Consider the following 17,453-nt stretch of genomic DNA (forward strand, 5'->3'; position numbering starts at 1 on the left):
TGATGGCCACAGGGAAGCAGCTGCACAGCAGATAGAGCCTCTCACATTAACCAGTGAAACCTAAGTAATCTGGGCCGGAATTTTTCTATTCATAACCTCCAACTCCAAACTCCAGCCCAGGAACACAAATTGCTTTAGCTGGATACAGGCATGCTCAGCCATGGGCAGCTTGCCAGGCCTCTGGTAGAGTGTGCTCACATGCTCAGCACTCTGGAATGCTCAGAGCTGACATTATCTGGAGATGGCTGTGACCTTCTCCAGGAAAACCAATAGATGTAGCTAGATGCACAGCATCTGATTTTCCTTTAGCTATCGTCAGCCCAAAGGCTTTGGTTAAGCCTTCTTTCCATCTTAAAGCAAACAGATTTAAATGACTGTAATTCTTTTAGTCGATTGAAGAGATTAATAGAATCCTATAATGGCTAATTAGCAGCTCTCCATAGTTTTGTGCATATTCACTTTTGCACTATATACTTTTTCCCATCAAGAAGCTGGAGTGACATTTGATATTGTCAGTGCGATCCTTATATTTTGCAAGACCTACACATTATTCAAAGAGAAGAGGGAGGTGTTTTAATAACATACCTTCACCTCTAACACTGCAGATATAATTACATTTCTGTCTAGCTTGGGTTTAGCCATCTGTTTTATCAGTGTCAATAAAGTGATTTTGGATTTACTTCACTGTGAAATATGAGCTGAATCTGGCACCATAATAACGTACTAACCCTTTGTGTTACACAGAGAAAGAAATAGACTCAGATGGACAAAATTTTAGTAATATTTTTTATTATCAGATACTACCAAAGCTGGTGGGGTATGTTTAATTTCTGTGCTAAATATTTAATATACTGGTGGAGTCCCCATCGTGACTTGCTGGTCCAAGCCAAGCACCTAAGAGGAATATCAAATAAACCCAAAGGGAAGCACAAGGCAGCTCATTTCCTGCCACAAAGAGACAATGCCAAGAAGAAACTCATGTTTGTTTTAAAAAAAAATGACTGTAGAGGAAAACCTTCACTAACACTTCTTTTTTTAAAAGAAATGGCAATTGCAAACGCAGAACACTTAACACATTCCTTCATAATGCAGACACCTTCAAAAGAAGCCCAAAGCGTATAGAAGCAATAAAGTTCAAACAGGGTTACATTTTAAGTTCGGATAATTAGTAATCCTACCAGGAAGGATTTTCCCACAGCTCCCACTTAATAAGCTGCCTTTGTAATGTTAAAGCAATAGGGGCCAATTTCCAAAGAAAAATAGGATATCCTATCAGAAATGACATTTCCACATAATAGGGTCTCAGATTCATTTTGATTCATTTATAGTCTGAGAGCTCACCGGATAGTTTAGTGGCATTGTATTGGAATAGATGGGTTTGGGTCAGGAATTAATGAAGAAGGTCAAAACCAAAGTGCTTCCTCATATTACCTTTACTTAGATGGAGTTTTGGTGCTTCTGAAGACCAGATGTTTGACACATGAAATAGTCTTGGTAAGAAAATTCTCCATGTCTTTTGTTCTGTCTGTAAATGCTTTCTGTTTTTCAGCTATTACCTTACCCAGCCTCCTAAATCCAATATACTCCCTGCATCTTATGCCTTATTCTTAATGTGAAAGCTTATTTAGTTGGTTTGTGAGTCCCTGCACTTCAGTCTCTCATTTACTAAGCCACCTGGATTCATGTGCCATGGCTGTCACGTGCCTTGGTCCATCTGCTCCCACAGCAGCCCCTCACTGCTCTGTGCCATCCCTGCATCCTGGGAGTACCTCCATCAATTCAGAGTGCTTTTCCCAGCTGGCTTCAGCCAAAGAATGAAGGGATTCTCCCACTGCCCTCTCCCTGACTGGGCAGCTGAGCAGTGACCTGAATCCTGCTGATGTGGCTGATGACTGTAAGAAAGGATTGATTGATTTGTGGGAGGGGGAAGGGGAAGAGGAAGTTTTTGGTGGGGTAGATGGGTTGATCCTACTCATTAGGATGACGAATAGTGAAGTGACAGGGAAACTTCTCTTTCTGAAGGCAGCACAAACCTAACTTGGCTTATGATGACCATTAAACCAGTGACATGGCTAGCGACAGTGATCCTTAAGAATCCACTCTCAACAGTGATCCTTGCAGTTCTCATTTTCCGCAAAAAAAGTCTTCCCAAAATATCTACCAGTAGGATTGTAACAGGACTGGATTTGACCTCTTAACTCACTGTAAAGTAAGATACATGAAAAATACTTTCCCATATTCATAGCAAACGAGCACCTTTCTGTTCCCAGCAACACTCAACCCTGGGACGTTATTTCATCTTTCACTCTCTTATTCCTAGGAAGAACACTGAATGCAATCACAGGTTTCTTTTTAGAAGATATTTATTCATTGTTAATCACCTTCAGTGAAGTTTCATGGGTTTTTTTACTTTTTACAAGGAGAGATGAAAAAATTCTACAAGCAGCTGGAATACCTAAGATCAATATTTAGGATGCCTTTCACTTAAAATGGAATTTAACAGCCATTGCATACGCTACAATACGTACCAGAATGAAGGCTGCCACAGCTATGGCAGCAGGAGTAACCATGTGGAGTGTGATATTCTGTCTCTACAAGGCTGAGCATATACAATACTGCAAGGATGAATAGCACACCCTTGGGCAAAATTCTGCCCCAGCAGAGATTATTAAAATTTCCCATCAACTCAATTCAATTGTCCAACTCTAGAGAAAAGCTTAGACAAAAGTATATAAACCTACAGACTGAGCATCCACTCCAAAGTGCACATACTTAAAAGGGCTGGAAACTTCACAGGCTGCTCACACTTTGGCACACACTGAATTTGAAATGTCTGAGCAGACAGAAATAGCCAGCCCTTGCCCTAAGTCACAAATACTGGACTTTACGAGTAATTCCACACGTAAAACAGGGTGGTGCCCAGCTTTCTTCAAACCATTTCAGATTTAATGCAGTTGAATTATATACATTTATATTGTCAGAGCCTTTAATTCTGCAGTATACTGGCTTTCCTTGCATAACTATTTAAAATAAGAATGCAACTGAAGCCATTGTATTTCAACTGAAATAATTAATCTTTCTGACTGATTGCATTTATTTGCTTTATAAAAATTTGCCAGAAATACAATAACTATTTTATTTGTTTACCATTAGTATCAATTAATTTATGATAAAACAAAGTCATTAAAAAGCCTTAGTATTGAGAAGGTGTCTGCCTTCTGTGGAGATCATATTCCACAAATACTGCAAATACTGTGCAGAAGGTTTCATTCTAGGACATCAAACTACCTGCTGAAGATCTCTTTAGGGGGAAATCCTTCTTAAGTCACTGACCTTAATAAGTAAGAAAAATTACAAATTAAAATGAATTAAGATGAATAAGAGATCATTAAGAGTTGATTAATGGGGACACTATTCCTCATTAATGTTCACATTTTTGTAATCATGTGTTTATGAAGTATTATTTTTAATAAAAGCCAGCTTTGGAAGTGAAAAGGCATGGAAAACACTTTGAACACATTCAAAAGTCCTGGAAAGATGGGCATGCTGAAACAAAAACAGGAGTCCTTTCAGCAAGATAATTGCTATCTATTTGTTATAATCAGATCAAATGAACACAAGGGCAGGCTTCTGATAAAGGGAAGACATATGAAAAAGCAGAATATGAAAAAACACCTGCGTAATTCTGCTACATTCATCTCTCTTGCTTCAAGACTTAATCTACTACAATGCTATTAGCCATGTGTCAGTCAGGAATATAAAGATGTTAATGATAAAATTTTATATGTGTCAAAATAAGAGCTCACTTTAAATCTGCTTGTACAAAGATTAGGTTATCATTAATTATAAATGTAATAGCAATACACTTCTTCCCTTTAAGCAAAAAACCAATTTCAGTCCAAGAGAATGAAATAATTTGAATTTTCCTTTAGCCTAGACATTAAACATGATCTTATTTGGTATTGCCAGCTAAGGAATGCAATTTTAATCTCACACATTTCCATCCTCAGGTCCCAGTCCTGCCATCAATTACACACAAGCCTTACATTTGAGCACATGAAGATCCAACTCCAGGGCTCTGCCTCCCAGTGTAATAGCTCTCAGAAAAGGACCTATCTGCATTTCACATGGCCACCATAAAAACACATTCTTTTGTGCTGTAGCCAACACATGAAGCCTCCACTAGAAGAACCACAACCATAAATTCTACAGTGTACTACTGCAGGAGCAGGGTTGGTACCAGAGTAAAAGGTAGGTGGATGTTCCCTAAAATACCTTGATATTTTCTTGGCTTCAGAGGATGGCTGTGTTTGCCATATTGCATTCATGAATTTAATTGAAGCTGAAGATAGGTACAATTCACAATATGGTGCTGGAACATAAATCCACAGGGAGCAGAGAGCAGAAATAAAGTCTTAAACAGCTGAAGAGCACCACCTCTGTGCTCAGTGAAGAGCTTCATGCCCTTGAGAAAGAAGCCCTCGGCTGCAGTTAGTGCAGTTCCTGTACCTCACAAGGCTCACTGTGCTCGCTGCACTGTCACTGTCACTGCCACAGACATACCCTGGGCTCTGCTCTTCAGCTCTGGGAACGCAACTTGAGACAGACACACCTCAGCAGAAAACAGTAAGATACCAAGTCTGTGCTGGGAACCTGCAGTTTCCTTGTCAAATGAGATATCATTACTGTCTCTTCACAGATATGGTTTGTCAAAAGGTGCATGCTACCCGAACACAGCAGCTGAGCCTGTAAAAAACACATCCAGTCTGACCACTGACATTTGCCAGGAAAAGTTCAAGGCACTATTCAAGTTATTGAAGAGCCAAGAATTAATAAGATGGACTCATGATGGGAGTTCCTTGTAACCATGAAGAGACAGAGGGAAATGAAAGAGGCTCATGGGTGCCTTGGCCTTCACACCCTGGTGGGTGTGAGGTGGTCAAAGCACCTTTTGATTGCTATTCCTTGATTTCCTGGACTTGTACACCCATACTGAGACATTCTTGAAGAACCATGAGTGTTTCTCCATCAGATTCTGCCACTAGTTTTTTAAAATACATTATTGATAAACTCCATGGCTACTTAAAAATTAATTTACTGTCATTTAAACCTAAAACTGAACATACTGTGAACTGTTTATTAAGTCTTGTCATCTAGACACAGCTGCAATGATTGTCATCACCTCTGAGAAATTTTACTTATACTGAAAATATAAGACGAGAAATACTTCTGGAGAATATGGTAAATGAATCAGCTGCATTGGCCAGCTGTTTTGTTCTTTATGATATCTGCTTCTCTGGACTATGGTCAAAACTATGTAGAGTTTTGAGCTTTCCATCAGGTGAAGCCTTAAGTACTTCTGTACTGATCTGACCTCAAGCCCTACTGACATCAGTGCCACAGCATCCATTGTGCCCATGGGCTGGGCAAGGAACCAGTAAAGTCACAGCAAGATCCACAGCAAGAACAATGCTCCACCCAAGAGCAACAAAACTCTGACACAAAGGAGAGGAGGAGGAGGTTAGAAGTGGAATTTTTATTCATTTCACTGCTTGATATCATCTAAGTTGCACAGTGCTGCACTTCTGTTCTGCTGTCAGGGAACAGCTCTTGCTAGGAGAAGAAAGGAGAACTGCTAAGGGATGCATTTTGGTTTCATGGTTGCAAAATGCACAGGTCTACAGCTGTGATGCTGCTGGTGTTGTTACTTTCCCAACTCTACTGAAAAGGACCAGGTCCAGAAAATCCAGAAAGTCAGTCAGATACTGACCCAGCAACAGAGAAGACCAAACAAACAGAAGCAGGAGCAGCTTTGCTGAGTAAGATTCTGCCAAGAGCAAATGTTTTAGAGAGGAGATCCAGGGAAAGATGGTGTGTATGTGGCCAAAATCACCTGAGCGTGGAGACAAAGAGAGAAGATAGGGAGAAATAATTTTGTTGGGTGGAATGGCAGGGGAGTTTTCAGAAATCTGCCATTGAGTACAGATGCATAACTGTTAGGTGCAAGGCTTATGTGAGTTGAGATTCATACCTCAGACGTAATATCCAGTGGGTGACTCAGATAATGACAACTCCTTTGTCCTATGTTTCTCTAGATCAAGCAGTGCAGATAATTATGAATAATGATAATGATTTGGATCTCAGAGAGAATTTGTACAGATAGGCACACACCTATGGGTGATGTGGCTTCCTGCACAATAATTAAGGACGTAGCCAAGGGAAGTGAAATAGAAAATGGATAAAATGATTCCTCTGCAAGAAGATATTTTAGATTTCACACCTGAAAAGTTGCACTGTGTGCCTATAGCAGGTAGCTGGCAGTCTGATTTACAGCTCGTAGACCTGAGAAAACAGAGGGTTTGCATAAACAAGAGCAGGACATTGAGTAGAAATAAACACAAAGGCTACCTCTGATTGTGCCGACACGTCACGGAGCAGAGCAGTGGCACACAGAAACACCAGGGCTCTTCTGAAACCTCGAGCTGTGTCAGGACCTCGCTGTGCCTGGTGCCCGGGCACGTGGCAGAGCCACCCCATACCTGGGCCAGGAGCAGCCAACCCAGACCCACTCAGCTCCCTGTGCCCAGGAGCTCACTGTGTGCTGAGATGGGTCTTGGCAAACCTGAACATCTTCAGCCACGCTGCACTAAACTGCCATCACTGTGGCTGCTTCCACCAAGAGTGGATGTTGATCCACTGAACTGTAGGAGGTAGAGGCACAGTCCCACAGGGACATAGTCAAATTCCTCTTGTAAAGATGGGGTTTCACAATCTAACAAGGTTACTTTAAAAAACTTGTTTCTGTGAAAATGCCACTTGCATTTTGCTTCTAGTATCAACGTGGCAAGTAAGACATTCTCACACCCTGCGGCAGCTTCCAGAGGAAAAGTTCAGAGACTTATCATTTCATCAGCTGCCATCAATTTAAAGGAGAATTTTGTCATTTCATGTTCTTGAGGCATTTCAGTGGGCTGTCTATGTGGGAGCAGCAGCTGACGTCACGGAAGACTGTCATCTAGCAACAGGTATATGGGGGAAAACAGCCCACTTCTACATTTCCAAACAAGGAAAATACCTCAGAGAGCTTCAAGATCTTTCAAGGCAGTATCTCCCATATTTGGAAAAAGCCAACATAGCTGGAATTTTTCTCTACTAACTGGAGGCTCATGTCTGAAAGTATCTATGTATAAACTATTACCCCTGTATAGGTAATAGGTAATACACAAGAGTGAGGTGCTTACAGAGGGTGATTTGGCTTTTGGTGGCCTAAATAGCTTTAATGCCAGTGTAAAGATCTTCAAATTCACCAGTTTATTCTCTTTTAAGATTTTCTGGGCATGATTCAGCTTCAGATTAAGCCCCCTCCATTTGGATGTCTGCATTTTTAACTACAAAAGCTGCTCAGGGTGTCCTGAAGCATTTGCTCAGGGGATGCCTTAATCTGCAGTGCCCCTTATCAGGGGCGAGCAGCTCTAAGCAGTACTGAGTCTGAGCACACCTCAGGGAGCACTGCAGTGACAGCAGCATCACAGTGACAGGTTGTGGTGTCACAGCCTGGCTTCCTCTAGTCATGGGGAATGTCCCCAAAAGACAGTGTTCTGTTCCCAGTCACTTTCTGCCATGTCAGAATGTCTGCTGGAGAGGCACTGGTGCACAGGCTGCCCTGACAGTACCTGCTGCCTGCACGGTTTTAATGGAACTTCTTCAGCCTACACAGTTCATATGAATGCATTCCAGTCTTAATCTTTTGATGGACTGACCATCAAGACATCTCTGTCCAACAGGGAAGAGCCACTGTTTCAACAACACACACTGCAGCATGGAAGATGGAGCTTTCTGCTGGTTTATCTGAGAAAAAAATTGTCTCAATTACAATAAAAATACTACACATTGGCCAAAGAGGTTTCTATCTGAAGGGAGAATTTGTCTCCTCCAAGTGCCTTGTAGACATAATCCTGTGGGTTCATGCTGTGCCCGAGTCCAGCTTAGCCCAGCCTCCCCTTCCCCAGGAGCTCCAAGGAGGTACCACACAGAGTGGTGGGACCACTGAACTGACTGCCACAAGCAGTCCCAACAGGCATTTGTTCCTCTTGGTTTCAGAGTAGGAAGAATGGAGTTCTCCAGCTATTTAAGTTCCTCTGTGAAAACTAATCCCTGGTGGTCTAAGATTAAAACCAGTCACCTCCTTTACCCTAAAGGAGAAGGATGACTTCTTGCTAAGGATGTGAGGTGGCCAGGACATGCATTTTAGTCTCCAACAGAAAGGAGAGGGGACAACAGCACATTTTCTTTATTTTCAGTGGTACAGCATCAGACTGCAAGGCAAACTGCCTAACACTTTCTGCAGGAACGTAATAGCTGACCTTTTCTACTAGTTCCCATGGGTGCTTTGAAAGACTCTTTCTAGAAATAAGTCACACATGTCTACTGAATAAAATCAAGGAAAATATAACTGGAAAAACTTTTTCCTAGCACTTCACTTTGCTAGGAAGCAAATTTTTTCAGTGTCTCAGAAAAGGCTCTGAATGTTTTTTTGTAAAATGAACCTAATTAGCTACAGATTGAACCCCAGACCAAAGATGTAGATACAGAATATGACAAGGAAACTTAAAACACCTTCAAGAAACAAGTACAAGCCTCTGACAGACTGAGGTCAATATAACATTTTTGGTATCTTAATCCTGCCTGTGAGACTGACCATCATCAAACAAGGCAGCGGCTGCAAAGGCCACAGTAACACCAAGCTGCTCTCTGTCATCACAGCTTCAAGGCAGCTGCATCCTGCGCTTAATAATTCCCAGGGGAAATGCCTCATGAAGAGAGAATAGCACTATACTCTGCTTCCAGCATCACTCTCACTATAGCTGAGAGAAGAATTTGACCTTTGGTAACTTTATTAATACCAAATTAACAGATGGCTTTGGACTTTACTTTGAGATGGTTTGCTTATCCCTGTGTCTCACTATTCTTTCTGAAAACCCCACATTTCACCTCTACACACAGTGAAAGTGGGGGCAAGGCCCCCAGTCTCGAGAGAGCAGTGGAGCTGAATATCCCTCCTCTGCAACCTGCCCTGACAGAGCAGCTGGTTTCACCCTGGATGCAATGTCTCAGTGTTTTCAGGACTTGTTACTCATGTTTTTGACATTTTGCAAAGGTTATTCTGAAATTTCTATTAAAACAAAGTGGGAGAGGTGCCTACGGAAAAATACAGCACTGGCACTCGGAGCCCCATTACAAAGCACATTAAATGAAATGAAGCAGCACCGATACAACAAATTTCTACCAAAACTCCATGATTTATCACAAACACAACCTTCTCTTCTTTATGGAATTAAACCAGACTCCAAGTAGTACAAACACAGGAGATGAAGCCCGTCTTACCTGGAATAGGTATAATGGGAATACTTTCATTGGGGACCACACGGGGGGAACTGCTGTCCTCCACATAGAAATGAGCAGTCTGAAAACACTTTCTGTTAAAGAAAAAAGAAAAAAAAATATTCAGAGTGTAAAAAACTGCTCTCTGAAAAAAAACTTTTGCATATGTTCTGTTTCTCCATTTCTGTTCCATACTTTCAGATCTTACAATTTTAAAACATTGATACATGAAAACATATGTTTGTTTTCTACAATTACAATCCTAATTCCAGATTCTGGTGTGCTCTAATTCACTGACATCTGACATCCACCCATCATAAATGCCTCTATACATTATTGCTAAAGTACTACTGAATATGAAATTATAATCATAAAAGTTAGTGGCTGTAAAACAGGTTCCAAATACATCATTCAGAAAGAAACTCTGCACAGAAGAAACACATTCAGCATACAATTCAAGCCCAGATCCACCTAAGACACGCAATTTCCAGGGAAAATACACTTACTGTAAAAGTTTCTGCTGTGTAACAACCACCAGTAATACAGCATCTGTAACTGCTGCATATCATGATGTTCTGCTATGAAAGTTACCCTTCAAACATTAAGATCTTTTGTTTGTTTGCTTTTTAACACTTATGCCATATAACCTTCATCCCATCCTCCTCCTGCAAACTTGTATTACATATGCTGGTACACGAAAATCCAACAGACACTTCCCTTGGGCCCTAGGGCTCCTCTCTAAAAAGGCCTACAATGAAGAGCAAAACTTAAATCCACCTGACTCTTTTTTTACCTGTATTTAATGCAAAGCAGAGAGCACAAGCTGGTCATCACAGAAAAGGTACTGAGCAGAGTAACATCAAGAGATCCGGGGAGACTCTGCATGGTGATGTTAACTGAGGCAGGGTTTTCCAACGCCAGCGTCACTGCTCATTGCTGACTTAATGAGCTGCTTGAGGCTGGAACTGAATATTTAATGAGTCTTGCTTGGTGTGAGCAGCTATTGTGGCAGGAGAAGGGTCTGCTCTCATCTGTCGAGGCACTAAACAATAGCTCCCCAGTGCAGAAAGATCCCCCTCACTGTTGCCCTTCAACTGCTCCTCAACACCTGGGCTAGGTTTGTGGGGACCTGGTGAACTGGCCCTTTGCCAAGTTGCAGGTTCCCTTGCTCAAACATATTTGCACATGTGGCTGCCAAGCTGCTGCCCTGCAATTCCTGCAGTTTGCTGCTCCGCAACTCGGGCTTTGTGCTCTCCATGCAGAGCCCATCGTCAGAGCAAAGCCATTTGTGCTCCCTTTGTTTCCAACATCCACGCACGCTAGGGAGAAAAAAAGTCACTGAAAACCAAACCACTGTCTTAGGTGAAACCAGGAAAATTATCACAGGTGCTTGCTTTCCATGCATCTGTACTTTCTAGTGCACAGGCACAGCGCTTTGTAACACAAACACAGGCTATGTACAAGTACAACTTAAGACAATCCAGAAGCAGGAGAGAGTGCATTTCACAGCATGGAGTCACTGTCTGGGAGCAGCTTTCTATTTTCAGGCACGATGGCTTGCATTCTGCTGAAGTCATATATTTAGTGAGTATACTTTTGTTAAGAAACACCATAAGGTGAATTCACACATGAGGATGCAAGATGTGCAATAGTCTCACAGCATTTAAAGACATGGGTTGAACTCCCCCCGCCTCACCACTTGCTCCCTGTTCTTATTTTTTTTTTTTGGCAGCCTTTATTTTGGACAATGCACACCCTGGGGGCACGCAGCAGAATAAATCAGTCACACATAAAGAAGAAACTATGAATATGAAACAGGCAAAATGTTCCTGATTTTGATGTATTTGGGGCTCTCTCCCCTGAGTCAATACTACGGAAATCCTTGAATGGCTTCTCCTGGTAATGAAGGCCTTAAAAAAGTGTTTGATAAAACCCCAGACCTTTATGCAGGGATTTACAGGATTTTTTAAAGCTGATGATATTGAAGAAAAGCAATTTTTTCTTGTTAATTTGTTATTTTATACTCTCAGAGGCTCTGAAAGGCTGGCATTATGGTTTTTATACACAGTCATAAGATGGCTTTTTCTTGATAGCCTCAAAACATGTAAATGTGTCAGATAATCTCACTGTGCAATATTTTAAGGCCCATGATGGCAATAGCTGAATACTCAGCCCAGTGCAACTCTGCTGAGCACAATGTTGGATTAACAATGTATTAAATTAATATTTCACATAGTAACACTTGCTACAATCATTAATGTAATTAAAATTTCTGCACTGTAGTCCTGGAAGAATTTCTGCAGCTGTTTTGCAAAGGCAGACAACCTTCGACTTTGACTAAAGGTTTTCCCAAGTCACAAACATCACACTATTGTTTAAGGTACATATGTAATGCAGCACTTTTATTACTTTACAATAATGGATAGTGGCACATTTCGTGAAGAAATGTCTCTCAAACTTTTTTTTCCCACTTGTTTATAATAGCTGTAAATATTCTAAGTGTAGCCTCTAGAGCTGAGCTTACTGCACATGGGCCATTGCATCCCTGTCCCAGTGATTCCTTCTGTGCCTCAGATCTTGAAAAGATTTTTAATGGATTTAACGAATTTGCTGGATGAATTTTCCAGCAAGTTTTGCTTCCTGGGTCTATTCCCCACTCTGGCATCTTTCCTCTGTGCAGCTCCAGGAGGGAACACATCTCAGGGTGCCAGGCAGATGACTCCAGGTCGGATGATGTCCATTCTTCCTGAGTAAGGAAACACCTGGCTCCAAGCAGAACCTTCTGCAAACTCATCTCTAGTTTGTAGTAATAAATACTGGTAGCTGCCATCAAGGCTACTGAGAGGCATTTCAGACAATTCAGTATCTGCCTCCTCCTCCAGTTTAGGATTCTCCTTTCCATCCCTTGGCATTTCCATTCCCCATTACCTTTTCCTCCAGATACAAACCTTAAGTGGCAGCAGTTGCTAAGGCTACAAGAGGCTGCAGTAAATCTGAGTGTGTGTATGGGGAGGGCTGGATAAAGGAAAAGGATGAGAGCAGGAAATTGCTTTTTTCGAGCCACCGAGAGGGGTGAGAGGGGAGTGGATGCAGGGATAGACAAGGTTCAAATCTACACCTATTTTCACATGAGCACTTCACTCTGTAACTTTTAACCCCAGTGTGTATACATGGGCAGGTGCTTGCATATCTGTGCCCATTTGCTCAGGAAACCACCACTATCAGCAGAAAAAGATAACAGGCCTTTTTTCCTAATACAAGCAGTCCACAGTGAATGCACAACTGGGATTTGTCATGGCATAAATGATTATTAAAATCTTAACAACCGAAACACTAATTTTAGAACAATTATTGTATTTATGCAGCAGTAGTTGAGAAAAACAAATCACAACCTTGATTCACTTCTGAAAGATTTTGGGGAGCCATATCTTTTCTGTGAAATACCACAGAGTCTGTTGTCTCTGAAATGTGCCCGTGAGCAGTGAAGCACACGATTTTCTCTTGCCCCATATGTTTTTGTGGCTCTCTTTCCCTGGGGTACAATAACTGTGTGAGATTGTGGTGATCAGACACACAGTTGTCACATATGGACCCAAATGCAGAAGTAAAACACTGCAAGATTAGCATCTCCCCAGAGAAGCAGCACAGGCAGGGTCTGGAATGCAAAGACAATGTGAGGGAGAACATCCCCCTGCCCAGAATCTTTTTGCAGAGATACTGGCTGTGAGTTACTAAAGCAAATTAACAGGATGCAAAGTCCAGAGAAGCAGAACCTTATTGCTAAAATGAAAGCACAAAAATATGCCAAAAGATGGTCCTGATTAGCTGGGTTAAATGCTTGTTCCATCTCTGTGGAGCAAAATACCAAATTAACTTCTGCATAAGAGATGCCTTGTGAGATTTTGACACTCCAAACAGGTTTCTTTGGTTATTCGTTACTAAAGCTCAAACAGTTTCTTCTTTACGCTCCTCTAAAAGCAAGAGGGAGAAGTAGCTCATGTAAAGGCCTGAAAGTATGGATGCATTTTATTTTCATGTAAAAGGTAGTGCCTCAGTGTTAATCCTGCCTCCAATGCAAACACAGCTCGGCTGCAGACAATGGGAGGGCTGGGAATTGTTCCGAGGGCACTGCCTGCCCTTTACTCCTCTGTACTGGGTCTAGCACAGGCAGCATCCCCTGATCTGTGATGACAGGCAGGATCTTGGGAGCTGTGTGCTCTGGAGCAGCCAGGGCAGGGAGAGGAGGAGCCAGCACTATGGTGAGGGACAAGTGATTGCCTCTGCACTGGCTGGCTGGAACCACCAGGGCAGTGGCTGAACACAGGAAAAACCAAAGGGGAATGTTTCACATTCTGGGGACACCCAAGAGCCATGCCTTGCCTGACGCTGAAGCAACCAGCACATTCATTGCTCCTTGTTCACTTGTCCTTCTTCCAGGTGTTGATGTTGGCTGGAGCAGGGTGTATTCCCTCTCCAAGGCCAGCCAGATTTATATTACTTTATTTCTGAACTAGCATCTAGGAGCTCTAAGCTCTCTTCCTGGGTCATTACCTGCTAAAGCCAATTCAGGGGCAGATGGCTTGAAAGGGTCCTGCAGGTCTATTGACTACTGTCAGAGCAGAGCAAATCTTGTCCTTCAGGCACCCTTCCTCCAGAAACAGCCTCCCACACACAGAACCTCTGCAGAATGTATATTTGTTAACAAAGAGGACAATAGTCCCTGCAGCCATCCTACTTTTACACACATTTTTTAGCTGGTGGGAAGAACAGGAAAGATGGAATAAGAGTCAGATGAGGATCTGTAAGGGACCTCTAAACCAGGCTGCACAGGACATGGCTTAGTCTTTACCAAATGCAACCTGGATACAGGCATTCATTCCCCTTGCTCCTCCATCATGGGGGTGTCTGCAACTAACTCCTAAACAAGGATGTAAAGACAGGAAACAATCCCCTTTCACTACCTCTGTACATTCATTCTCACTTTCAATAGAAGAAAAGCTGCTTCAGATTCCCATTGAACTGTTTTGCATGTTTTTCAGGAGACACAATTAAGATCGGTTTCTGCTGGCACCAAAACCAGAGTATGTATGCAGTCAAGTGTACTAGTAACACATGGCTCTGCACTTTAAACTAGCTTCACTATTCCTTGGCAAGCATTTGTCACTGTCAGAATTGGCAATGACTCCTCAGAAAAAAGCACAGACTTCAGAACAACAGAAGTGCTGCAAATCATGACCATGTCACCAGCAGAGCAGTGGATGGGAGCCTGGACAACAGCTGTCTGCAGTCTGCACTGCTCTAGCTGGGGTCATCAGTCACTGATTTTTATGAGCAATAAAACTGACTCAAGCGTTAAGAAGAAAAAGAGGAGAGAAAACCACATGAAAAAAGCTGATCTTATGAATATGAATAAGTGACCAGCGTGGAGCAGTGATATTACATTCATTTTATCAGGGAGGCATCTGCATTTGCTATTTTTGGCCAGAAAATGGCTTATATTGCCCTAATTTTCTACAGTTATTTTCCTTCACTGGTCTTAATACTTAATGACCAGAATTCAAAAGCCAAGTTATAATAGAACCTGTGCCATGCTGGAGCAGTAAAGCACTGAATGCTGACAGAACTGGAGCTGCTGGAGGATGTACAAAGCAGGAATGCATAAAAACCAGGAGAATAAAGGAAAGCTGATAAAGGAGGAAAATTTCCCTACAGTAACACTGATTTTCCAGCAGATCCTTCCTGAAGACCATTTGCCTTTTTCCCACAAAGCAGTTACTGCCTGAAATGTTCTTTATTTCTTTATAGCAGTGTTAAGCATCACACAGATCTGGTACCTGGAGAGGTCTGGATGGTAATGGGTAGGTTTCAGAAGTGCATGGCATGCCAAGCCCTTGGCATGTAATCCTAGACAGAACAGTGAAAAGTCCACTGTCTCCTTCAGGGGACTTCCTCTGGGCAAGGAGAAGTACTTTTTCACATTAGGGAGTTGAACCCACATAGATCCACGAAAGACTCCAAATGCTAATCACCTGTCCATCCACAATATTCTCTAGTATCATAGGGAAATAAAGACAGGAAAAAGGCTGGGAAATGGCAGAAGGACAGTAAAAAAAAAGGTGGACAAGACTTCAAGACAGTATTTGTGCTGAAGAACACACCACTAGTAAAACTGTCCAGTTGAAAAACTAATCTGCAAACAAGCCTAGGGATTTCTGACACAAAATGACAGACAGCTAATTTAATATTTATGGCCTAAATTTGCCAGCTGACTACACAGCTCTCCACAAAATTAAAAATCCTCTTCTCCCAATCCTCTCCTGCACCAGGGCCCAGACACCCATTTATATCACATACAGTATTGAACTCAGGCATTATGTGAGACATGATTTTTAGAAGGGTTTTCAAATAATTAAACAGTTAAGAAATGACAACACCCCCAGATGGGCTGCCTTCATGTCCTCCCCCTTCATCAGCTGTGCAACCAGAGAGCACCCAGGTGGCCAGTGCAGAAATGCACTTAGAAAGCTCTTTAATTGCAAATCATGTGGATAAGTCTTAGTTTAACTCAGCACAAACGTTTTCCACGCTTCCTTGTCCCATCATCCTGGTGTCCCTGGAGAACAGTGAAGGCAATGGTGAAACCTTATTTGTGATGACACTTGGCCCTGTGACACTTGGTAGCTAATTACTCTCCTGGTGACCTCTGACAGGGCCAGAGGCACCAAACCTTCCGCTCCTGCTTTAATCAATACTCACAACAGCTGCCTTGGATACACTCAGCAATTTTACAGATGACTGAATGGGTTTACTCATCAGTATTTCCTACTGCAAGAGAACAAGCTCCTTGGTTATATGTATTACCACTCAGAACTTTAATGTCTTCAGGCAAAAATAGGGTAGACATACCTCTAGGTGGTATCTTAAAATGGTTTAAAATTAAGCACAGCTTTAAAAACCAAAGGAAAACCTGACCATGTTCATTTTCTTCTCCCTGAGCCAACTATTTATGTAATGCAACATTCATAACAAAGGCTAGAAAATTACAGAGGAAAATAAAGACATGACTTTTCCAATCAAATATTACCTCAGGCACTTCCTATAAAATGTGTGCTTCCAATGCCCAAAACATCATGTAATATTAAAAAGGAGACCTAAAATTTTTTTCACAAAAGAAAGCTGGATTTAAGCAAGTTAAGAGCGGTTCCATAATCACAAGAGCCACAGCAATCAACGAAGATTGCCTCTTACTAGAGAGGAGCTTTTAGCACCTCCAAGATCTCAAAATTTGGTATATTTGATATTATTGGTTCAGGACATGAATTCCTTTTGGGATGACGAATCTTAGGAAAAAAAATGAATAAAAGCAAGGTCACACAGTGGGACATTAAAATCCAGGTAATTTTAAATGCAAAGTGTAATTCCTCTGGATTGGACACAGTGTTACAAGAAAACCAAAAGACAGATGATCCAACCTGGGAGAGGACAACAGAAACAGAGAGACAGCCGTCTCTCTTTTGAATACTCACATAAATGTCCCTAATTACTCCCACCTAATTACTCTCAAAACAGGAGAGCTCTGCTATTGCCTTTACAAAAAATATTCTTTTCTTCCTCCAAATGGGACATCAGGACATTCAACTGACAGATATTTTAGGTATCCCAAGGCTTAGGCTGAAATCTAACGTAAAAGTCTCATAAAACTTTAAGCACAGCTTGTTCCTCAGTTTTGATGTCCCTGCCCATCTTCAGGCAGAAATGCCAGTTTGTTAAATACAATGAAATACTCAGTGGGAAGCTTCATCTTTCCAACACATGTGTCCATGTGCACCTGGACTAAAGCTGCATGGGAGAACTAGGAAGAATTCCCAACACTGCTGGACGTAATTCATGTTTAGCTTATCTGGGGCCAAGATAAATATTAAAAGAGTTATTATTTTCTTTCTCTCTTAATCACTGAGGGTATTTGGAGGGTGGGCTTTTTTCACTGGCCACTTCAGCAAGAAATAGCTACTTAAAAAATTTCATGGTCTCTCTGTTAACTCTGTTTAAAACACAGTCAGAAATGGCATTAC

At 41.8% G+C, this 17,453-nt stretch overlaps 1 protein-coding gene across 1 annotated transcript in view; it reads right to left on the minus strand.

Annotated features, from left to right (window-relative positions):
• Positions 1 to 17,453, minus strand: part of PTPRG (protein tyrosine phosphatase receptor type G) — a 394,882-nt gene that overhangs the window by 34,117 nt on the left and 343,312 nt on the right. Inside the window, exon 14 of the mRNA XM_066326515.1 lies at positions 9,385 to 9,476. Coding sequence (XP_066182612.1) covers positions 9,385 to 9,476 — 92 coding nt within the window. The remainder of the gene's footprint in view (positions 1 to 9,384; positions 9,477 to 17,453) is intronic.

The sequence above is a fragment of the Sylvia atricapilla genome, chromosome 11, assembly GCF_009819655.1.
Source record: "Sylvia atricapilla isolate bSylAtr1 chromosome 11, bSylAtr1.pri, whole genome shotgun sequence".
Lineage (NCBI taxonomy): Eukaryota > Metazoa > Chordata > Aves > Passeriformes > Sylviidae > Sylvia > Sylvia atricapilla.